At 48.7% G+C, this 24509-nt stretch overlaps 1 protein-coding gene across 3 annotated transcripts in view; it reads left to right on the top strand.

Moving 5' to 3' along the window:
* Positions 1–24509, top strand: part of PHKA1 (phosphorylase kinase regulatory subunit alpha 1) — a 1109231-nt gene that overhangs the window by 708823 nt on the left and 375899 nt on the right. For all 3 annotated transcript variants that reach the window (XM_085630734.1, XM_085630735.1, XM_085630736.1), the window contains exon 22: positions 8640–8796. In XM_085630734.1, coding sequence (XP_085486860.1) covers positions 8640–8796 — 157 coding nt within the window. The remainder of the gene's footprint in view (positions 1–8639; positions 8797–24509) is intronic.

Genomic DNA, 24509 nt, shown 5'->3' on the forward strand with positions numbered 1-24509 from the left:
ATTTGAGAGTAAAATGGCAGGCTGACTTATCCTTTTCGGTCCAAATTCAGCAGGTGTTAGCTGGCTGTTTTGGCAGTCTGAGAAACTTGCCAAAATGTATACACCTTTTGCCAGAGAACAGCCGTCGGGTCGTCGTCCATGCCACAGTAACCTCCCGCCTGGACTACGCGAACAGCCTCTATCTGGGCCTACCGTCTTACCTGGTTAAGAAACTACAAATGGTTCAAAGTGCGGCTGCGAGATTGATACGGCGTGTTCCATTTAGGCAGCATATCTCTCTTCATCTTAAAGAATTACATTGGTTGCAGGTCGTCAACAGAATAAAATGTAAGGCCTTAACCCTAGCTTTTCGGGCAATCCATGGAACCTGCCCCAGCTATCTGAAACAGAGGCTAGGCGCGTACAAACAGACTCGGCTACTCAGGTCTAATTCTCAGAGCCTGCTCTGTAACCCCGCGAGTTAGTAAAGCACGGATGAGCGGCAGATCTTTCATGCTCAGGGCGTCCATGGCCTGGAACGCCTTGCCTAATGCCCTGCGCCAGATTACCTCTGAAACGCAATTCAGGAAAGCAGCTAAAACTTGGCTTTTTAATCAAGATTAATTTCCTGGACTTTCTGGACGCCGCGCGATTTTCGCGTGTCACCTGTTGCTATAGCGCCAGGACACATCTTCGGAGGTAGCTGTTCGCGCTCTACAAATGGCAGTATTATTATTATTATTATATTTTAGTTCACTTGGTCGGGCAGACATACTCAGCAAGTGTTATTTTTCCGATCACAAATAGCTTCAGCAACCTCAGGTGGCACAGGGAGTCTTCACCCGGTTGGGTGCACCCTTACTAGATCTATTCACCTGTTTCCGAGAACCTTCGATGCCCAGCCATTAGTGCCAAGGAGTTTCCACCTCAGTGATCCCTGGAAGACATTTTTTGTGGCGCTCAGGCCTCCTTAAAGCATTTCTGCCTCTGCTGCTAATTCCACAGGTCCAGAAGGAGGTCAGGCAGGAGTAGGCTTTTCTGATACTTAGACCTCCTGGACTTCATCTGCCTGTTCGGAAGGGACTGCTGTCCTCGACCCAGCAAGGATAGAGACAATAACTACAGGGGAGAAGTCCCAGTCATGTTAAATCTTGGCAGGAGGCCTTGGGTAGATGTTTCTATCTAACGTTTGAGGGTACAGATAATGGTGGATCCGTTCTTCAGTCCCCTGCCCATTTGGTTGTATGGCACTTCCTTTGATATCAAAATCTTCCCCTTATAAATGTTTGCAGAGTGACTAGATTACAGATTCTGACAAGGGCCTAGAAAGCTAAAAAAGGACAATAACAGACTAAAACATCACTCACGTATGCGTTGAAGATTTTTCCCATTGACTGTTAATCCTAGCCCTTAGGTACATAATAAAGCTAGTCCTAGTTCAACCAAGAGGTAGTTTTATTTTCCATTCCGTACCACTGAATTCTGTACCATCACCCATAAAAATTGCCCACATAGGGATTACCAATCCAATGAGCTCCTCTCCTACAGGCAAGTCTTTTTATTTATGGTGTGAGGAAGAACCCTACAATGAAGCTTACCACCTAAGAGTGAGTGAGGATTTCCGTCCTAACAGAAAAATGTTTCTAGAGCCATTGACCTGGTTCTGTTATCAAAGTTGGTACCAGTGTGCCACTTAAACAATCAGACCTGTAATCTCTTTTGTTTTTTGTGTTTACACATTGTTGGAAGGAAGCACGCATGGGTCTCTTGACCGCTCACTGCCTTTTAAAAAGTCTGTTTATTCTGGCTTTTGGTCTAAATGTGTCTTTTTCTGTGAGGGCAGATAGGTTGATCATACATAGCCTAAGATGTCTGATGTACTTCTGTCCGTTTTGGTGGTGCCCCTGCAAGGGTTTGCTGTGACCATTGTTCACTTTTTGGTGCTTTGGGCCTTTCTTTGTTTGCCTGATCAGTGCTCTTTGACCAAGTGCCTCATAATGCACTTCTTGACAGGGCATTCCCCAGTTTACCCCTGCTCACTATATTGTGGCGCAGTGGGATATAAATGTTGCTATTGTTTTTCAGATGTGAGCCTCTGACATTTGTATCCATGCTTTTCCCTCCACTTCAACTCATTAAAGAGAAGATCCACCAGTTTAATCCTTTAAAAAAAACTCACTTTCTACATTGATAAGACAAAAGATACCAAGTGACTGATAACCTTTTTGTCTGATTCATAGGTGTGCAGAAGGTAAAGGCAGTTCAAAAATGGTACTTTCATGATGGACTGTCCAGTTCATCAAACTGTGTTACATATTGGGCAAATAGGAGCCTTTTGATTACTTTAGGGCTCACTCCACCAGAGTGAAGGCCACTGCTACAACCCTAGTCAGTGGTGCTCCTATATCTGAAAGAAACACGTTAGTTAGATTCCTTACCTTAGAATATCCCCAGGTGTCAGGCTGGATCCTGAAAGATTTTTCGTCAGCAATACCCCTTGCGCGTCGCTAGGCGTCGTCTGCGGCTCCACGTCCGTCGTCGTGCGCCGGAATGACATCGTCGGAGTACTTAGACGCCGCCCTCACGCGCTGACGTCAGTTCTTCTTTTTTCCGCGCCAGACAGCGCCGATCCGGGAAGAGCTTACCCCTTTAGTACATTTTTGACTAAAACTTTTTGGACTTTTTTGGTCTACTCGTCGACTCGAACTGGTGCCGGTATGATGCCTGGGTTTAAAGCCTGTGACTCCTGTCACCGACTGATGTCGGTGACGGACCACCATCACCTGTGCCTTTACTGTCTTGGGGCCGACCACGATGCGGAGTCGTGCCTCGGAGCGGTCCCGCAAGCTTCTCGAGCTCCGACACTCTGCTCCGCGCCGTCCACGGTCCCGGTCCAGGAGGTGGTCGAAGGACCGGTCGCGGAGCCGCAGCCACCATCACCGCTCATTGGGTTCCAAGTCTTCGGGTAAGTCGAAGCACGGTAAGAAGTCCAAGAGACGACATCGTTCTTCAGACTCCCCTCGCCGGTCGTGCGACTCGGTCGAGGGTCCGGGTGGTACCACCCCCGGGGCTCCGCAGGAGCCGCGTCCGTCCCCATACCCACCGATCCCTGGGACTGATGCGACTCCGGCAGAGATCAGTGCCTTCCTCTCAGCCATGAGGGGCCTGGCTCCGCCGTCGACGCCTGCCGGCGTGCCTTCGGACCCCGCGCGTTCGACTGGGCGGCCTAGCGAGCCGGCGGCTCTGGCCTGGCACCGTCGTCGACTTCGGTCCCGACGCCGCAGGTCTCCGTGGGATGCAGAACTGGATCTCAGTCGCTGCCGGTCGACCTCACGACGCCTCCTCCGCCGGCGCCGACACCGGTTCCACCCCGGCGCCGTCTCCGGACGACGCCGTTCCCCGGTTCAGCCCCGGTCCGGGCCCGGCGCCGTCCGGCGCCGCATCCGATGCCGATGGATGATCATTTCATCTTCCGTTCGGCTCCGGTTATTCCCCCTGTTTAACAGGAATCGGATGACGGGGGCGACTGGGAGGGGTCTGAGGACCCTCTGGCCCTGCAGGCCAACTTATCACAGGACTGGGCAGATGAGCTGGGGGATGCCAGTGGTCTGGACACCTCCCCGGACTCTGGTTTCATCTCTCCTCCGACCGTGGCTTCGGAGGAAGGTGCTGCATTTTCCGTGGTGCTGCGCAAGGCGGCCGAAGCCCTTGGACTGGAGCTGCTTGCTGTGGCCGTGAGGACTAACCTCCTCACTGAAGTGCTTCAACCGTCAGCAAGCTCCTCGGAGCCTCTGCTGCAGTTCAATGAGGCACTAGTGGACGTTCTGAAGGGCAACTGTCCAAGCCCTCCACAGTACCTCCTGTGGATCGGAACGTGGCCCGGCGCCACCGCCCTGCACCTGGCGACCCCAGTTTTCTGTCCCAACACCCCACGCCTAAGAGCCTGGTTATCCAGGCCTCTACTTCCCAGTCCTCCTTCCCGTCCGCTTCTCCGGATCGGGAATCCAAGCGGCTGGAACAGTTCGGTAAGAAGCTGTTCTCTTCCCTTAGTTTGGGACTACGGTCTTTGAACACCGCTTGCCTCTTGGACCGTTACTCTCACTCTCTGTGGGATACGGTGGAGGACGTGCTGCCCCAGTGTCCGGAGAAGGCCCGGACATGGCTCTCCCAGGCTCGCCGACGGGCGGGATGCGGCGCGACATGCTATCCAATGTGGACTAGACACTACGGACTCGCTGGGTAGGGCGATGTCAACCACGGTGGCGCTCCGCCGCCACGCCTGGCTGCGGTTCACGTCTTTCTCAGGGGATGTCCAGAGCACCCTCATGGATATGCCCTTTGATGGCAGTTGCCTTTTTGGCGAAAAGGCGGATAGTGTGCTGGCGCGCTTCAAGGACTCCCGGGCTACGGCCAAGTCCTTGGGCCTCTCGGCCCGCGACAGCAAACTTCCACTTTTCGTCCCTTTCGTGGCCAAGGAAGGGGCACCCCCTCACGTCCGCCTAGCCACCGGCCGCAGACCCACCCTGCACGCGGTCGGGGATTCCGCTGAGGCGGTACTGTGGGACAACGTGCCGGTCAGTCCACATCCACCCCGGCAGCATTCGCCTCAAAGCCCTCCTAGTCCGTGCTTTCAGGCCCATTCCACGCCAGTGGGAGGCAGAGTTCGCCATCACCTGCTCCACTGGCCTTCCATCACGTCGGACAGGTGGGTGCTGCAAATTGTCCGAAGGGGCTACTCCCTCCCCTTCGAGACGACCCCTCTAGCCATGCCACTGCAGTACCACCGTATGTCGGGGGATCACTTGAATCTTCTGCGGGAGGAAGTTACGGCCCTCTTGGCCAAAGGGGCCATCAAGCACGTTCCTGGTCCGGAAGTACGTCGTGGTTGCTAACCCCACTACTTTCTGGTTCCCAAGAAGGGCATAGGGGGCCTACGCCCTATCTTGGACCTCAGGTGCGTCAACGCCTTCCTCCGGAAGGAGAGGTTCAAGATGCTTACCCTAGCTCAGGTTCTGGCTGCCCTGGACCCAGGAGACTGGATGGTAGCGTTGGACTTGCAGGACGCTTATTTTCACATCCCCGTCCTGCCGGCCCACCGGCGTTACCTGCGGTTCACGGTGGGCCAGGAGCATTTTCAGTTCAGTGTGCTCCCCTTCGGCCTTACCAGTGCCCCTCGGGTGTTCACAAAAGTGATGGCGATGGTCGCAGCTCATCTGCGCAGATCGGGGGTTCCAGTCTTCCCCTATCTCGATGACTGGCTGTTGAAGGCAGGCTCGCCCCAGCAATTCGTCTCCCACCTACAGACTACGGCCGACCTCCTGCATTAGCTGGAGTTCTCCATCAATGTGCCGAAGTCGCATCTGAGTCCCTCCCAGAAGCTCGTCTTCATCAGAGCAGTTCTGGACTCGGCGCAGTTCCGGGCTTATCCTCCGGAACAGAGGGTCTGGGATATTGAGGCTCTGATTCCCATCTTTCAGCCTCTTTCCCAGGTTTCGGTCAGGTTGGTGCTGCGGCTTCTGGGTCTGATGGCCTCCTGCATCTTGCTAGTGCATCACGCCAGGTGGCAAATGCGGGCTCTGCAGTGGGACCTGAAGTTTCAGTGGGCTCAGCATCGGGGCAACCTGTCTGACCATGTCTTGATCTCGGAGGGCAGTGCAAAGCAGTTGCAGTGGTGGCTCACGGACCGCGATTGGGTCAGCGGCAGATCCCTCTCCCTACCCCAACCGGAGCACGTAGTAGTGACGGATGCGTCCCTCCTGGGATGGGGGGGCGCCACATGGGAGAGGCGGAGATCAGAGGCCTCTGGTCTCCGGCGGTGTCTCGGCTCCATATCAACCTTTTGGAGCTGAGAGCGATCCGACTTGCACTGACGGCATTCCTTCCCGTTGTCCGGGGAAGTGTGGTGCAGGTGTTCACGGACAACAACACCACCATGTGGTATTGCAACAAACAGGGCGGGGTGGGGTCGTGGACCCTTTGTCAGGAGGCTCTGCGCCTCTGGACATGGCTGGAACATCAGGGCATCACCCTGGTGGCTCAACATCTGGCGGGCTCTCTGAACGCCAGAGCAGACGAACTCCGCCGCCGGTGCATCATGGATCACGAATGGCGTCTCAACTCGGACGTGGCACAAGGTCTCTTTCAGCAGTGGGGAGAGCCTTGGTTAGATCTATTCGCCACCGAAGAGAATGTGCAATGTCAGCAGTTCTGCGAGTTGGAGTTTCCAAGGCGTCACTCACTCGGGAACGCCTTTCGTCGCGAGTGGAGTTGCGGTCTGTTGTACACCTTTCCGCCTATACCACTTCTGCCCAGAGTACTGAAGAAGATCAGGCGCGACCGGGCCCAAGTCATCTTGGTGGCTCCGGATTGGGCACGAAGGTACTGGTATCCCGAGCTACTCAGTCTGTCAATCGACCGCCCGATACAACTGCCTCTTCAGGAGGACCTTATGTCGCAGCAGCAGGGGACGGTCCTCCACCCGAACCTGTCCAGTCTCCACCTCCATGCGTGGAGATTGAGCGGCGACAGTTGATGCCATTTGACTTGCCTCCTGAAGTCTGCGATGTGATTCTGGCAGCTAGGCGTCCCTCCACAAAATCGCTATACGCCTGCCGGTGGAACAAATTTGTGGCATGGTGCACAGCAAAGGCTGTGGATCCCCTTTCCGCCCCTCTTTCTGAGGTTCTCCTCTTTCTTCTTTCCATGGCCCAGCAGGGCTCTGTTCTGGGCACTCTTAAAGGTTATCTCTCAGCTACTTCTGCATTCTTGCGGCTTCCTGATCAGCCTTCTCTTTTCAAATCCCCTGTTGTTTCTCGCTTCTTCAAAGGCATTACTCATATGTTTCCCCCTGTCCCTTTCGTAATGCCTCAGTGGGATTTGAACCTGGTCTTGACCTATCTGATGTGCGCTCCCTTTGAGCCTCTTCATAATTGTCCCCTTCGTCTTCTGACTCTTAAGACTGCTTTCCTGGTACCCATCACCTCGGCTAGACGGGTGACTGAGCTCCGGGCTCTCTCTTCTAAGCCTCCTTTTCTTTCTGTCCATCCGGACAAAGTTGTCCTCCGGCCTCGTCCTTCCTTTCTTCTGAAAGTGGTGACTGCCTTTCACATCGGGCAGTCTGTCACGTTGCCCACCTTCTTTCCGCCTCCGCATCCTTCGAAGGAAGAAGAGAGGCTCCACCGTCTGGACCCAAAACGGGCGCTGTCCTTTTATTTGGACCGCACCAAACAGTTCCGGGTGGACAACCAACTCTTTGTTGGCTACGTAGGTGCTAAGAAGGGGCGGGCGGTACACAAGCGAACAATTTCGAGGTGGTCGTGTTGTGTATTAAACCTTGGCTAAAAAGGATCCTCCTGTAGGGCTGAGGGCCCATTCCACCCGGGCCACAGCGGCAACTACTGCCTTGGGCCGAGGAGTTCCCTTGCAGGACATCTGTCAGGCAGCAACGTGGGCCTCGCTGCACACGTTTGCCAAGCATTATTGCCTGGACAGCCAAGTCCAGAGAGACAGCTTCTTTGGCCGTTCTGTTCTCCAGAACTTTCTGGTGTGATCTTGGTTCACAGACCCACCACCGGGGTTGGTATTGCTGGGGTATCTATTCTAAGGTGAGGAATCTAACTAACTTGTTTCTTTCAGATGAACAATTTACTTACCTTCGGTAACGATGTATCTGTAAGAAACATTAGTTTGTTAGATTCCTCACGACCCACCCATCCTTCCCGTTCTGCGAACCGACATCTAGGGTTAAGGTTATCCTTTTCAGGGCCCTAGATTTTTTGGCACCAGTATCGGTCTCTTGCATGGCTCTGCGTTCCTGGCGCAGAAAGCTGTGTACAAGAACTGACGTCAGCGCGCGAGGGCGGCGTCTAAGTACTCCGACGTCATTCCGGCGCACGGCGCCGACTAAGGAGGCGGAGCAGCAGACGACGCCTAGCGACGCGCTAGGGGTATTGCTGACGAAAAATCTTTCCGGATCCAGCCTGACGCCTGGGGATATTCTAAGGTGAGGAATCTAACTAACTAATGTTTCTTACAGATACATCGTTACCGAAGGTAAGTAACTTGTTCCTTAGGCCTCAGCCCATTCTGAGCATATGTCCATACTTTGATGAGGCACTATTGCAAAGACTCCCAAGTCTGCAGGAGGCTCTCTCAGCTTTACAGGACTTCCTGGTGTAAAGTTTACTCATTAGAACCTCCTTGAGAAAAACTGCGTTGATATCTATACACTGTGAGGAATTTGTAGTTTCCATCAAAAAAACAAGTTACCTTCTGTAACGCTGTTTCAAGTTTATACTCCCTCTAACTGCAGATGCCTCACTGCCAGGTGGTGTTGCCTATATGCATCTCTTTATTGTCAGTCTGGAGGTAATGGATTTTCGTGGGAGGCTGATAGCATTCAAGAGCTGTGTCAAAGAGTTTTCCAGATCCAGTCTGGCGCCTGAGTAGATTCACAAGGTAAGAAATCTGCAGCTAGATTTCAGCATTGAGGCTAACTGATTTTCAGCACATCTTGGTGTTGGCTTCAAGCAGGTACATACTGCATAGTGTCTACTTTCCCACCTTCAACAATTTGGATGCTGAATATAGTAATGAAAAACTGAAATATTTATCATTCATGTTTTTCCTCTGTCTAATTGCTTTACTTTTTCCAAACATAGAGGGGCTGACTGGGACACGGAGATATATGGACATCCTGGTGCCACTGTTAAGGATCTCCTGATTGAACTTTATAGCAAAGTTGGAGCCACACGCCAGTGGGCACTAATACGCTGTATATCTGGGACACTAAAGAAGAAAGTTGAAGCTCTTGATGAGGTACACACTTTGTTAAACCTTATAGTGTAAATTTTGTTTTAAAAGTAATTTGACAACCCAAAAAAATGATTCGGGACCTACTAAAGGGGCAGTAGAATGCTGCTTTCCAGCAGGGCCTGAGTACTGCAGCCAGCCTAAGGGAAAACAGCTCCAGTGTAGAACAGGGAGCAGTATTATCAGATTCTCATCCATCCTCCAAAGAGATCAAGTCCTGCTTTAGACTGTGTCTAGAGCAATACAGACATTTAATTTTCAACATTTATGTACTTTTCTCCAGCCTGATTGATGGGAGGCTGAAATTTCTTAGTCTAAAGCCTGTTTTTATGGGGTGCCCAACAACTTTATTTGAAAAAAGAAGAAAATGAACAGAACACTGGAGCCATCCTAAAACTCACTTGTTACAATTAGGGTTTTACCACCAGCCAATTTCAAGAGTAAGAAGCTTATCAGAGACACTTATAAGTAGCTCGTTTGTCAATGTGGATAATATAGATTTCTCAATAACTAAATGAACGTATATGCTTCTTGTTATTGACTATGATTGGAGAACAGAAATGCAAAATGAGGTTCCTGCCATGATTTGGATGACAGTGTTTCCCTTTAAAAAAACTCAAATATAAGAGTTTCAGAACAAAGGAACCCACTAAAATCATGTGATCTTTAAGTTCAAAATATTATATGAGATGTTGCTGTCAGTGAGATGTTGGTTATTTATTTAAATGCCAGCAAATCTGTCCCAATGTGTCAGATGCCAATGCTAATCTGTTGAATAAGCTAAGCAGTGAACAATTGCCTCTTGGACCATCAATACTCTATACGCTTTTAATCCACAGATCATCTATTTTGCCTGCAGATGAATTTTGATTAGTAAACAATATTTAATACATTTAAAATTTAGTGAGAAAAGGTTTGAGCCAACATACAATTGTTGATTTGAATGGACAAAACTGAAAAGTCAAAATGTTCAAGACAGAGTTATACTCATTTGTTTTTTTCTTTAGTTTTCTTTTTCAAAACATAGAAGACTATTGTACAGAAATGGCAATGACTTTTTCAATAGACAAATTGCAAAGACTCTATGTACAGTGTCAATGAAACAAAACATACATGACAAAAATGTCATTGGTCTTCAAATACAATTTTTTTTTGGCCCACTATATTTACAGAGTATAGGGTCTTAATAGTTTATACGGCCTCTATGCTAAAATCATTCTTGGGTCCAAAGTGTTGAGGTCAGGTAGGACCTGTCTGAGTATGAAATACCTAGGCTGTCTGAGTCCGGCTTTGGTAGAAATCCTTGAAATCTATATAGTTCTGAACAGGTAAACACTTGGCCTCAGTGAGAGGGGTGCCGACGCGTTTCGACCTTTGTGTGGGGACCGTGAGGATTTTCTGAAGGTCTTCCTTAGGGCTGGAAAATTGTGTGTAGAACTCTATGGTGAAAAAAGGGGCAAATTAGTTTGGTGATAGTAGGGAATTGTTTTTAAAGAAGAAATACTGCGTGAACATGTTAGTGAAACTTGAAGGATTTACAAGGATTACCCAAACTTCATGAGTGCCATCATATCTCTTATGCTGATGTGTTCGTCTAAAGGGACGGGGCTCTTTTTGTATTTCTTCTTTGCTGTCGGGGGTGAACCCTCTGTAGGGACATAAAAGGGGGAGGAAGGAAGATGGGCGGAGGTAAGATGTAATTCTTTTATGTAGCACAGGTCTGTTTTTCATAGAGCCATGGTTTTGCGCAGTGATTTTTAGTTCGTGCAGGATTTGGTCTTGGTGGAGTGCCTGTATTTTCATGACATGCTTTGAATTTCCCAGGGTGACTAGGGGAGCCATTGTCGTTGTGTCTCCTCGTTTGTTTTAAGCCGCTTATGTTAGTTCGAGGTGAGAGTATGGATATGCCCATTGTGAAAAGTTTGCGCTGGCCGAGCATGCATAGTTATCGGCAATTGGGTGCTACAGGTAAAGACTATAGTGGCGGTCTAAACTCCCCTCTTTGTGGTATGTGATTCCTGCCTGGTAGTGTGTTACCTTCTTTTTGGTGCTCTGTTTTGCTTGTCCGTCTCCAATTTTCTGGTGCTTTTTTCAGCCAACGGTGTTATGGAATGTAGGATGAGTTCTGTATTCAAACCCTCGACGTGCGTGACAGCGTGACGTGGTGCAGCTTTGTGACGTTTTTGCCGGTCCGGATGCCTGATTCTGATGCCTGGCTTCCTGTTGAGCCATGCTTTTTTCAGTTGTGCCGCTAGGTGGATGCCCTTTGTTTCTATGACCTCCCATTTGGTTGTTATGGCGACGCATTCGCCCTGGTGTTGTTTCTATTGTGCAGGCTTTATGATGGTCTCATTTGCGCACGGGGCAATGGAACGGGATTACGTCTTCTTATTTCTACCAAGCGTGTCTGATATTTCATCGTTGTCCTTGGTGAATATTTTCAGGTACGGATTCATCTTGGAGCGAAAGTGCAGTAATCTGGTTTGTTCCAAGCAAGACGATGTCAAGAACAGCGCATGATTTCAGTCATTTCGTTCAACCCGTTGTCAGGTGTGCCTAACTTCAGTATTAGTTTTGCTTCAACGCGTGCCAGTAATGTATCTACCCCTTTTCCCTTTCCGTGTTTCAGGATGCTCCACTGGATGTCATTTGGGCCATGGTTCTTCTGGAGGTAATGGCGTTAGGCACTTTATATTTAATTTGTGGTTTATGCTGCGTGATTCGTTTTTTTAACTTGATGGGTGGTCTTACCAACATAAGCTAGTTTGCAGGGGCACATTATGCAGCAAATCACGTTTGTCGTGTTGCAGGTGGTGAATTTGTTATGGTGGATGTTTTTATTCCCGTTGTTGAAACAGTTTCCTTGTATGGTACTTGCACATATGTTAAAGTTTCCGCATTTGTGGTGCATTGTTAAGGGAGGAAGGGCCAGCATGGTCTATATTGTGGGCCGGTGTCTTTTTTTTCTTGCATATTTGCCCGTACTAGGTGGTCTCTAATGCTTTTATTTTTCTTTAATGCGAAGATCGGTAGTCTTTTAAAGAATTCCATACCTCTCACTGTATTCCAGTCCTTTTTTACAATTATCTTTATTTCATTTGTCGTCCCCGAGAATGTTGTCACGCAAACCAAAGGTGTTTCTTTCTTTCTGTCTTTGGAAGTTAGAAGTGCCTCTCTTGGTGTATACCAGGCCCTCTTCATCGCATGTTTGGTCAGTTTTCTTGGATAATTTCTCTGTACCAACTTTTGAATACTGTTGAATAAGACCATATATTGATTGTCCATTTGATAAATGGTGCAAAGATACTGTAGGAGGCTGACTTAGTATATGGTGCACACTTATTTAAGTGAAGCACCTTGCACTAATCCAGGCAACCCTTATTGTGATTTTAGTGGTCTTAGACAACCATAACTCTCTCAGTGGTATCTGTGGAGAGCAAACATGAAAAATGATAGTGGAGCACTCCTTATTTCAAACCTCATTTCTAAATAGTAATCCTTTCAGCTTTTGTGTGCTACACTGGGAGGCATGATTTCTAGCATTCCTCAAGGTCGTCAGAATCATACATTCAAGTACCTGTACTTGATCCAATGTGCACAGTTCACAAAATAAATGTTTACAATTTTCCAATTCTTTTCAAAGTGATTTATATTTAAATATAATTTTTCAACTCCACTTTTTATATAACATTTCCATGGCACGTAAATATTTACTTCAATACATATGCTGATACATCTGTATGTTATATTTAATCACATCACTGAATAAACATTTTTAAGTGCTGTCTTTTAACATGCATGTATTCTTTCCTTCCATGCCCAATGCATTTTGGGACACGTGTCCCTGTGTCAGGGGCCAATTCGATTTCAGAATTGTGACACCGAAACGCCGATACGTGATGAATTCAATAATGTCTGCTGTTCGTGTACTTCTCCGGTCACGTCACGTCATGTGGATATAAACACCAGTAGCCATCTCTGTGGGACCAAAATAAATATCTAGTCACTGTGCTTTATCCAATAAAGGACATTCACAGTCTAAACTATTAGGCTATCTTTTAACTCCTAACACAATGGCTTTGTGTTAGGAGTTAAGAGATAGCCTAATAGTGAGCTGTCTATTTATTACACAACACTCACTAGCACATTGGTATATCTCGTACCCGGAGATATAAATGCAAATACACAATATACTTCAATTGTAAACGGATTAGTAAGCACAACATATAGGGGTCTCAAGGGGAGACCAAACCATTACCTAAAAAAGTGGAATACGAACTGCAACCGAAGTCGGGACTTGGACCAGGACCCAGAACCCCCACCTCCCCCCCGGCTGTGTGCAGAATGGAAACATAGCCGCGTGTCCAATAGAAGACCACGGTTGCCGTTTTGGACCCTTTTTCCAGTGGACCCTGAAGAAACCCCGTGGAAGACAGAAGTTGGAGAGTGATCCCACCTGTGGATATGCCAGGAACTAGGATACCTACACCTGGGAAGCCGTGTGCATAGGTGCGAAGTGACGTCGGAAACCACCACAGACCACAGTGAAGGGGTTCAGTAAAGATGCCGCTGGAGAAGACTGCGCAAAAGTCCAGTGGAATCCAAGAGTAGATTCTTTTTTTAAATTCTTTTTTTTTGGCATTTTCATATCCACAAACATAGACATTAAATAGCACTTCCTACTCAGCAAAGTACAGCGTTTCCATATGGCTGGAGCAACACTAATACGGTCTTATCGTTCTCACACCAAGCACAATACAGTAATCAAGCTTTTTATGCCCAAGCGAGGCGGCGGCTGCCTGTTGATGCCCTCTAGTTTTCTACAGTTAGGTGTCTCATGAGGGATAGTTAGGTGGTATTGTCATGTTGTTGTGTGTGTGGGTCCTGTCTGCTGCTTGAGGGGTAAGTAACAGGTATGTCTTTATGGGCCCCCATACGTCTTTTGGTCTGGAGGCCAATGGTAGAAGCTCTGGGTATGTGGTTAGTTGCTCCTAGCCATAGACTAAATCCTGTAACCAGTCCTTAAACTTAGGAGCCCTTTTATGTCCCTATATACACGCCAATTTGCCCTTGGCCAACAGTAATCCAAGTGACACAAAGTGCCTAACAGATGCTTCTAGGTTTCTGTGTACCCAAGAAGTGCAGTAAGTGTGTAAGGCATATCTGTGTTTCCACCATCTGAGACAGGACCTCCCCCCAGTATTTAAAAATCAATCTGCATGTCCAGGCTAGGAAAAAGAAATCTTCCCCCTCCATCCCACATCTATCACATTTATCAGTAGGCCTCATATTATAATGATGCAGTCTTGCTGGGGTATAATATGTCCTATGCAGGAACTTGAAATGAATAACCCGTAATCAGCTACTGGCTGTTATCTTTTCAGTCTGCTGACATCAGTATGTCCACTGTGTGTCCCCCAATGGAGCACCTTGCTCTGTTTCCCATCCCTTCCTCTATCCGTCAGTGGTCCCGACCTGCGAGGTGGGGGTGCTGCAGTAAATACGCACCACTGCATGTGAAGAGTTGGTGGCTTGGAGCATGTTGTGTAGTGTTATTAGTGTGGGTGGTTCCCTCAGAAGGTCTGGGGTCACCGTTTTGACATCTTGCCTTCGTCTGATGTACCGGAATGTCTCTATAGGTGAAGGGATATGGTTGCCAAATAATTCTTCCCTATGCTGAAACCGCCCCTCAAGATACAGGTTTCCCGATGTGTGTATGTTATAACGATGTAGCATACGACGGCAGGCTCCCATAGGTGCCTGCAGCTGTTATGCGATGCCGCTTTGTGATGCATTTCCAGACCGCAGTGGGGAAAAGGCGGGGCGACAGTGGCCAGCCCTGACTAGTACCTTGGCTTATGGCGAAGACAGATAAGTGTGCCTCATTAATAAGTAGTTTTGCCAACAGTTTGTGATATAATAGCTGCACCCATGCACTAAAGCACGTGGGAATCCCATACGTCGCAATACTGACATCAGCAAATCCCACTCCAGGGAGTCGAAAGCCTCGGTGGTGTCCAAGAAGACTGCCACGGCATTCAACTCCGGATCTTTCTCCTGGATAATCGAGAACAGGTTGCGTAAATTATGTGATGTAGCTCTGCCCGGAATGAAACTAGCCTGATCTGGCCGCACTAGTACTGCCATCAGTAAGCTGAGTCGATTCACTAGCAATTTGGCCAGTATTTTCAGGTCGCAATTTATTAATGACAGTGGCCTGTATGACTCGCTATTGTCCGTGGGTGCAACTGGTTTTGGAAGGGAGAAGAAGAGGGCTTTCCGCATGGTATGCGGAAGGGCGCCCATCTGTAACGCTTCTTCATGCAACATTTTTAGGAATGGTGCCAGTATATCAATGTATGCTTTACAAAATTCATTCGGGAGCCCTCAGGTCCCGAAGCCTTACCTGACCCCAGCTGCATGATGGCAGCTTTGATTTAGTCTTCCACAAAATTGCTGCAAGAAATTCCCACTGTGTATCACTCAACTATCCAAGTTCTACAGCCTCGAGATAGGAATCTACATCCAGAGGGACAGATCTCCGAGTAGTGTACAGCAAGGAATAATATGTCCAGAAGGTCTGCAGTATCTCCTCAGTAACTTTTTGGAGTTTCTCTCAGCATCCTGGATCTCCAAGACATAATTTGAAAACTGAGGTGTATATGTCAATTCTGCCAGTTCCTTCCCCGGCCATTCACCCTCTCTATATCTCCTGTCTCTGTTGTATCTTCCACGGAAAAAACTCTCCCTCTCAGCAGTACTCTGATGTTCGGTGAGCATTTCCCTAATTTTAGCACGCGTCTCCCCTTCATTAGTTGTAGCTAGTTTAGCCTCTAAGTCTCTGAGACTCCTCTTCAGCTCCCCCAATGTGCGCCTGATATCTCTCAGTATGCCCCTTCTTTCGCTATACATATGCCCCGTATGGTCACTTTCAGAGCCTCCTAAATTATCGCCAGTGTAGGACCGAGTCTATGTTATGCTTGAGAAAGTCCTCCAGCTCTTGCCTCAGCTCTGCCCTAAAGGGAGCATCCAGTAGTGATTGTATAGGACGATGACAGGACAAGTAATGGGGAGTGTTCCCTGGTGAGATACCTGCAGACGTACCGTGGAGTGGTCAGAGTGCGTGCATGCTATGTGTTGTGTGTGTGTAATCCAGGTGCGAAGACCCATGGACACCAGCCAAAAGTCCAGGAGAGACCAGCAGGAGTGCACAGTGGAGTGGTAGGTTCCCTCCCTGTCCGTTGGGTGAGTAGCCCCCCCCATGTATCAAGTAGTCGGTGTTCTCCCATAATCAGCTGTAATTGGCGCTTGGCCTTTGTGTGATGTTGTGAGTGGGGATGGGAACGATCAAAGGCTGGTTGTGTGATAAGGTTGAAATCTCCACCCCACATGATGTGAGAGGAGCCAATACTCAAGACCATAAAGTAATGAAGAACGTCTCGTCATCAGTGTTAGGCCCATAGCAGTTTACCAGTGTGACTGAATGGGACGCTAGTCTCTCACACACCACGCTATTCATTCCTCGTGGATCACTCCGGGATCCCTCTGCTACGTAAGGGTTGTTTTTTCGTATGAGGATGGCGGTTCCTCTTGAATAGGAGTATGAGGAAAAGTATCTGTGTGGGGCACATCGTACCTCAAAGGTAGGAGTAGAAGCAGGGGCCGTGTGCGTTTTGTGTAGCAAGCATAGGTACGTGTATGTTGTGTCTATCTAAATAAGCTAGGAGATGTCATCGCTTGCGTGGGTCGCCGGACCCCCGGACATTCCTGGTTATGAAGTTCAGTCCCATCTGTTATCTACCATGTCGCCTAATCTGTTTGGGCATGGTGGGTTAGTGTTCTCTGTAGGACATCTGCGAATACTTTTTAGGTGTGATTGTTTGCCTGCTCTCTTGCATGCTCTATGCAGGTTGTGCCAGCTACTTACCCCCTCCCTTCCTCCCACAACAGCTTACCCAACTTGGAGTGGACTATTCTTCCCCCCCTTCCCATACCTCATGCGGATTCGCACTGCCCCTAATGCAACCAAACATACCCGTATTGCAAAATACCAGCAGCAATGCTCTGTGTCAACCGGTAGCATGGGTTCTGAGGGGAACAGAATTTAAACAGATAGGGGCAATGACATAGATGGAAAAGAGGTGTCAAAGGGTGAGGAAGGAAGAAAAAAAGTGGGTAGGAAGTAGACGAATAATTAAGCGATAAATCCATGTCTAGAGAGAGGGCACTCTTGCCGGGGGTAGCACCTAGTTCAAAGCAGAACCTCCCCCAAGTAACGCAAGGTGGTACAGTGTCCAGGACTGTAGCGTAGAGCCCCGTAAGAGCCCTCCCTTGTCTCTGGTGCCGTCGCTGTAATTGTTCATTCCCAAAAGTGTTGTTTCTGCTCATTTCCGTGGAAGTACATCATTGTACAAGTGTCCATCCAAGTGTATTTGGGCGATGCTTTGCAAACCCCGATTATATTGCGGCCTTTTGTTTCAGTACAGTTTCATGTTGTGTCTGAGGGGAACGTATTCAATTCTCTTTTCCTGATGCGCCCATTACCCCATTCCTGATGTTGGTGAAACATATCTGCTTCCAGGCGGAGAGCATCCCGCTCGGCGAGGACTTCTCTGCAATGGCTTGAAGAAATCCATAGTTATGCTTGGTAGAGCATAACATATGTGATATTTGCATTCTGCAATTTTTTCTTGGCAGGTAGGATCTTTTTCTGGCTTCCTTGACCGCAATCGTGAAGTCGGGAAACAGTGCATTGTTGTATCCTTCAAATGTCAGTGACTGCTGTTCCCTTGCTTTACGTTGCGCTGCGTCGCGGTCTCGATAGTTGAGGACTGTAGCCACTATGGGTTTGGGGGGAGGATGAGCCATGGGTGATCGGTGCACTCTTTCCACCACAAGCAACGGGGAGAATGAATCCTTTCCAGAGCTAGTGACCAGCATACGCTCTAGATACTCCTCTGTCTTCCTGCTTTGCAGACTCAGGTACTCCCAGGATTCGTATGTTGTTCCTCCTGGACCTAGCTTCCAAATCTTCATTCTTAGCAGCTATTATCTTCAGGAGGCGATCCATTTCCTTCACTTGTTCACTTCTTTGGGAGGCAGAGTCCTCAAGTTCCAAGATTCTATGTTCTGCTCTCCTATCCGTCCGTCTTGCTTCTCCAGGTTTTGGGTTATAAAGTTCATGAGTGTACACATAGAGTCCATTATGGACTCAATCGAGGTGAAGCTGCACTTAATCATCACAAGAAGCGATTTCATGTCCTCCTCTCCTGGTTGCTGGTTAGGGTCTGCTCCCTCCGTCGCTTCAGGCTTCTGATCTTAGCCCTGACTTCTTGCCGATTTTTGAGGTTCGAAGAGCAGTTTCGATTGCCTGCCATCTGATTTGCCAATCTTCTCGAGCCTCTGCGTCCCTCTCCTCCCCTTAAGTGGTCCCATAGAAGTATGGGTTCAAAATTAGCTCTCAGTGGCAGGGCCTGCGGATCCTCTTATATTAATCGTCACCTATAGCTGCAAGCGCATCCCCCCCTCCCCCCCCAGACCCCCCCCCCCCCGGCCACAGCCAGTGGAAATAACTCCCTCCACTGTATTCAATCTGTACGTGTCGTAGCTTAATCCAGGGGTGGTCCGAGCTCCAAACAGAGAGGGGGGGGTGCGCTACCGCCGAGCCTGTGGTCCGTCTTTATGCTGCACTGTGATCCAGCTTTCTCATCCGTGCTGTGCCAGGGCTTCTCGCTGCAAACGTCAGTATCTCAGCCCTAGGAAACCTTGACTGTCTCTCGGCCACTCAGTCTGTTTAATATGGTGGATCCACCTGTCTCCCCATAGCCCGAGAACTGCCTTGTAAAGGCGGGGCTGCGGGTTCAAATCCACTCAGCACTGCCGCTGATAATCCCGTCCCCGAAGCTGCTGGTCGATGTACGGGATCGAAGGGCGCTCTCCATATTGAGCTCTCAGCTCTCAAGTGTTCGGGAGGAGGGCCTGTGCGGCCGTCCAAGCTTCTAGTTGGCCTTGCAGCTTTGCCTCCTTACTTTCACAGCGGCTTGATGTGGATTCCGATCCGGCGGTCTCCTGGTGCAGGTGGTAGTCTCGGAGTTGTGTCCGTGTATTAGATGTCCTCACGAGCGGGACGCTGCCGAGGCCCAGCCCTCTCTCGTTGACTACATCCGCCCTTCATGCATTGTGGACCTCACTGTGCAGCTGCTCAATCAGAACTATCCTGCCTCTAAGAACTATAACGGCTCTCCACAACAATATCCTTGCTAGTTCCGCTTTATTTCAACGCTCAATGAGGGCACACGATGCGGGATAATGATGTTTAGGCGTCCCGAACTGCAGGAGCCTCACTACTGTCCGGCCATCTTGCTAGCCCACCCTCTAGCGCCCCCATCCAAGGGTAGATTCATGAAGTGAAGAACCTGCAAGCAGATGGGACAGAGTCTATGCCACTCGGAGGTAACCATGACGAACGGAAGAGCAATGCCCACCAATGTCGGATGGTTCAAGAGAGTTGACGGTGACTTTGTCGCTGCAGCTGTGGGGACGAGGAGACGCTGAGGAAGACCAGGAGCCATGTAGTAGCTGTCCCACGTCGGAAGTCGAGAACCAGGGGGTCGATGTCCGGCGTGAGCACCAACAAGCCTTGGCAGCTACAACAGGTGTGGAAAGCTAAGAATGAGCAACGTTTGGGCCAGCAAGGTCCAGGGGACTCACCACAAGCAGAAAAGTCAGAGCAGGCCTGGAGCAAGCAGGGCAGCCTACTTGATCAGGAGAAGATTCTCAAGAGAACCCACAGCCTGAAGATACAAGAGTCGCAAGAGGACCTTGACCAGCTCACCAAAGATGAAGGCCCACGGTGAAGAAGATGTAGTGAGGACACTGATCTTTGCAGGAAGAGATGCTGGAGCTTCTTGTAGCCCAAAGATCTCTGGAGTGCAGAGCCATCAAGCCTTTACAGTGACAAGTCGACGCTGTGCACAGGGATTCGGTTCCGATGAGGGATACTGGTATAAAAATTGCAGAGAGGACTGGTCAGGCCTCAACGAAGTTGCAGAACCAGCACATGTGTTGCTGAGTGTTTGGAAGTCCGTGGGATGTCAGAAGCAACAGAACTGTCAGCTTTGTTGCAGTGCTTGCAGATTCAGAGGAGTGATTCCATCCCTCCAAGGGAGTTTCCTTTGGGTATCTTTGATGCCCACAGGTCTTTTGAAGATCCTGGAATAAGCACAGACACAGACGACGAAGAAGACCTGCAGAACAGCGAGACCAGGAGCAACAGGAGTCTTCCGTGATGCAGTCTCAGTTCCAGGCGAAGTCCAAGTGTCCAGACGGTTGAAGAGTGACGTGGTTTCAGGCTTGAGTCTTGTCCACGATGAATCCGAGGACTGACCCACAGGTAAGCCCTTAAATACCCTAGGAAAGGGGTTAGGACAACTCAGGGTTCCCTCCCAGAGGAGGGGCTGGACAGAGGGGAGGATACTCCCATGTCCTTTGTCCAGTTTTGCGCCAGAGCGGGAGCCAAGGGCTCCCTGAACTAGCTCAAACTGGAGTATGCAAGGAGTGCACCAAATGTGCCTTTCAAAGCAGTCTGGTGGTGCTGGCAAGCGATCCCACCCCAGCCCAATACACTAAGTTCTGTCTGGGAGGTGTGACAAGAAACTATTGTTCTACCTTCCCCTGCTCAAGCTCAGCTCAGCAGCATGACGGCAGAATTTTATCTGTGGTCAACAACACTAGCCCTGAAAGGCTGTTACTGGGAGTACTGTCAGCTTCCCAGAGGAGCCCTTCAGTGCATGGAATCATATCTCCAAACCCAGTAACAGTGTTGGGGTATAATTCCAACATGTTTGATACCAAACATGCTCAGGTTTGGCAAAGCCACTACATAGTTAGCCATTGCATAATGACTGATGGCCACTATATGTATCAAAATGGCTGTCCGCACTTATAACGCCAAGAGAATCAACTTCGGGGTTTGTAGGGGTGTCCTGCTCATGCAGGGGCATCCTCACATCTTAAACTCACTACCCTGCCTTCAGGATTGACTGGCCTGCCTTCGGGGTGATTTACAGGTTTAAAGTGTAGTGACAGCAAATATAAGAAAACTTATGTTTGAGACATATGAGCTGCAAGTTGTACACTTTGCATAGATCGCCATCTGGTGTTGGGTTCGGATGTTTGCATGTTGTTTTTGTCTTCGAAGAAGTCTTGTAGTCACAATTTGTTGACTTCTCCTTCGGTCGACATTACGCATGGGCATCGGCTCCATCGTTAGATTGTTTTTTTCCGCCATCAGGTTCGGATGTGACTTGCTGCGCTCTGGGTCGGTGTCGTTATCGAACCCCCTTTCGACGCGCAATCACAGCTAACCGACAGTATTGTCTCAATCGCGTTCCTTTCGACGCGCACCCTCGACGGCAACTTTCAAAAACGTTGATGTCAGCGAACTTCGACGCGGGCCGCTGGGCCTACCCGCGCCGGTAAAGACTGACATCGATGGAACGGACTTCCTTTAAGAAATGTTCCCAGTGTGGTGCTAAATTCCCACACTGGGACCTCCATCTCGTTTGTAATCTGTGCCTCTCTCCAGAACTTCGAGAGGACGACTGTGAGGCTTATCTCTCCTTCAACTCCAAGACGACCATCCGGGATCATTGAGCTTGACGCCACGAGATGTCCCGAGGCACAGGTTCCATTCCGGACATCTAACATCCAGGTCCCGATAGCCTTCCGGAACCAGAACAGGAAGAACAGGTCCCGGACTCTGAAGCAGACATCTCCGAAGATGACATCACCCCGGCTCAAAGGGACTTGAGTACCGAGACCCCGCCCCACCCAAGCCCATACCAAAGGTTCCGGTGACACCTTCGCCTCTGGGCTCAGGTCCACACCGTACAAAGACTTCAAGGGCCCCGCCGCCGGGCCCGGCTCCGAAGGAAAAATGAAAGGCTTCCGGCTCGAGCCAGCTACCTGGTCCCGAAAAACCATCTTCGGCGCCAAGAGCTAAGTCTCCCAAGATGCCTTGTCCCCCACAGTTTGCAACGGATAATCATTCGGCACCGGAAACCGCCAAAAGACCCCTCTGCACCGAAGCAGTCGGATAAGACCTCGGCACCGAAGCTGCCGGATAAGACCTCGGCATCAAAGCAGCCGGATAATACCTTTGCACCAAAACAGCTGGATAAGACCTCGGCGCCGAAGTTCTCGGAGCCGAAACCATCTAAAGAGAAGCCTTCCACAACTAAGCCTCCCAAGCAAAAACCTCCGGAGCTGAAACAATCTGCACCGAAGGTCTAGGAGCCAGGGAAAGTTTCTATATCGGACACTGTTGCTAAACAGCCAAGACCAGTTTCCAAAGACATATCTTCTACGCCGAAGAAAACTATCGATTCCGGAGAACTTTTTCTTCCGGATCTGAAGCAAACCACCATCTTAATTCACCCAAAGACTGGTCATATAGTTACTTCGCTACCTACAAAGAGGAAACGAGAACATTTACCACATGCACACATGGCCACTAACACTTAGCCACCACCTTCACCACCCCCCCCCCCCCCCCCCCCCACCAAGGCATGATTATAATACCGATCCAGACTTACATAATGATCCGGATTTCTACCCCTCAAAACCATCTCCACCAGATGACAATGTGGGTTTTGCCCAACTAATAAATAGGGCCGCAACATATCATGGAGTCAAACTACACTCAGACCCTGTAGAAGAGGATTTCCTTCTAGAAACCTTTGACCAGCCACAAAAATCATCCCATGTCTTGCCAATGCTAAAAGGTCTTCTTAGACACGCTCCGGAGGTGTTCAAAGACCTGGTTAGAGCTAGGGTGCTTAACCCCAGAGTTGATAAAAAAACACAAGGCAGCTCCCACTGACCCCATCTACATTAAGGGTCAACTTCCTTTAGACTCCCTGGTCGTAGCCAATGCATGCAAAAGGGCAAATTCTCAGGGGTCAGGTGAAACTCCACCTCCTGACAAAGAATCTAAGTTGTTAGACGCATCAGGCAAATGCATGGCGTCTCAAGCTGTTATTTATTGGGAAATAACCAACACTCTAGCCCTCTTGACAAGGTATGACAGGGCTCACTGTGATGAGCTTGAAAATCTTTTTCAACACTTACCGCTACTATAGAAGGAAAAAGCCAGTGACCTTATACAGGAAGGTAAACTGATCACTAACGCATCCATCAAATGCATGCTCGAAGCAGCAGACGCAGCGTCCCGCGCAGTAAATACTAGTGTTGTGTAGTAATGCGCCAGGAAGCAGTAGATGTCTTGAGTAGATTTATTGTAGGTTACATGGATGAAGAGCTATGTCCACCTCCAACAGTCTCCAACTGAAGAATGGCTCATGTACAGTCTAACGTAACTAAGCAGCACAAGAATGTCCTTAAAGAAACACTAAGCTAAACTAACCAAAGAGTAATGTAGAATACTACATTACCTTCCCTTCCTGTAACAACCAAAAGAAATACAACAGAACTGTCCAAAAGGTTGAAACCTAGAAACAGAAAAGTTAACTGAGATAATATAAACTATAATTCTCTAAAATGTTCAGGTTTGATATACAGAAGTGTATAAAAGCTTGACTACTTAAAACAGAAAATGTAAATGAGATTAAACAAACTTCAATCTCTAAAACGTTCAGGTTTTTTGGTAGTTCGAGAACTTCTCCTGAAAACACGAATGGCATCACCCACTCTTGAAGGAGAATCTTTATAAAATTTTGAAGATCCTTGTTGGTTGGAACTTTGAACCTTAGACACTTTGCTCATGTTCCACCAACAACCACCTTCAACCTGAACAGCATTACCAACAATTTTAACGACTTTAACAAGAGGACCAAATTTACTTTCACCTTTGTTAACATGAATGGATTTTCTTATCTTAACCGAGTCCCCAACCCTCAGGGTAACCATCTTTGATCCCATTTTGGTATCAAAATTAACTTTCTGCTTGGCTTGGGTTATGGAGACATTCCCTTTCACTAAACACATCAAATTACGCACATCTGACTCAGCATCAAGTCACTTGGACATCCACCCAGGACGGAAAGAAGTATTGGGTTTTCTTCCCCTCATCAATTCGAAAGGAGATACTTTCGTGGAGGAATGTTGGGTGGTTCTATAGAACCATATCATGCTACTGAGTGATTTCACAACATCATGATTACTGGCTTTAGCCCACGTTACATAATCCCCAAACACCCGATTCATCGTCTCGACAAGTCCATTTCCTTGAGGGTGATAAAGAGAACTTTTTATGTGCTTTACCCCAGAGGACAACAAAAATGATTCAAAATCTTTGCTGATTAATTGTTTACCATTGTCAGAAACAAGAGTAGCTGGTAAACCTTCTCTAGACCAGACCTCGCTTAAAAAATCGATAATGGCTTTACTATCGGCTTCCCTAACCAACTTATATTCCGGCCATTTAGATGCATAATCAACCAAGATAAACCTATAACCCCCACAGAGAGACATATAGGGTCCCATGATATCTACACCAACCTTCTCCCAGGGATGGTCAGGACACTCAACAGGTATGAGAGGAGGAACTGAAGTTTTAAGAGACTTATCAGATGACTTGCATATACAACAATCCATGACAAACCCATCGAATTCTGAGTCCATACCTGGCCACCAAAATGTTTCGCGGATGCGACGCTTAGTAGATGGGGATCCTAAATGTCCTTCATGGGCCCTAACAA

Source organism: Triturus cristatus, chromosome 10, assembly GCF_964204655.1.
Source record: "Triturus cristatus chromosome 10, aTriCri1.1, whole genome shotgun sequence".
NCBI classification, from domain to species: Eukaryota; Metazoa; Chordata; class Amphibia; order Caudata; family Salamandridae; genus Triturus; species Triturus cristatus.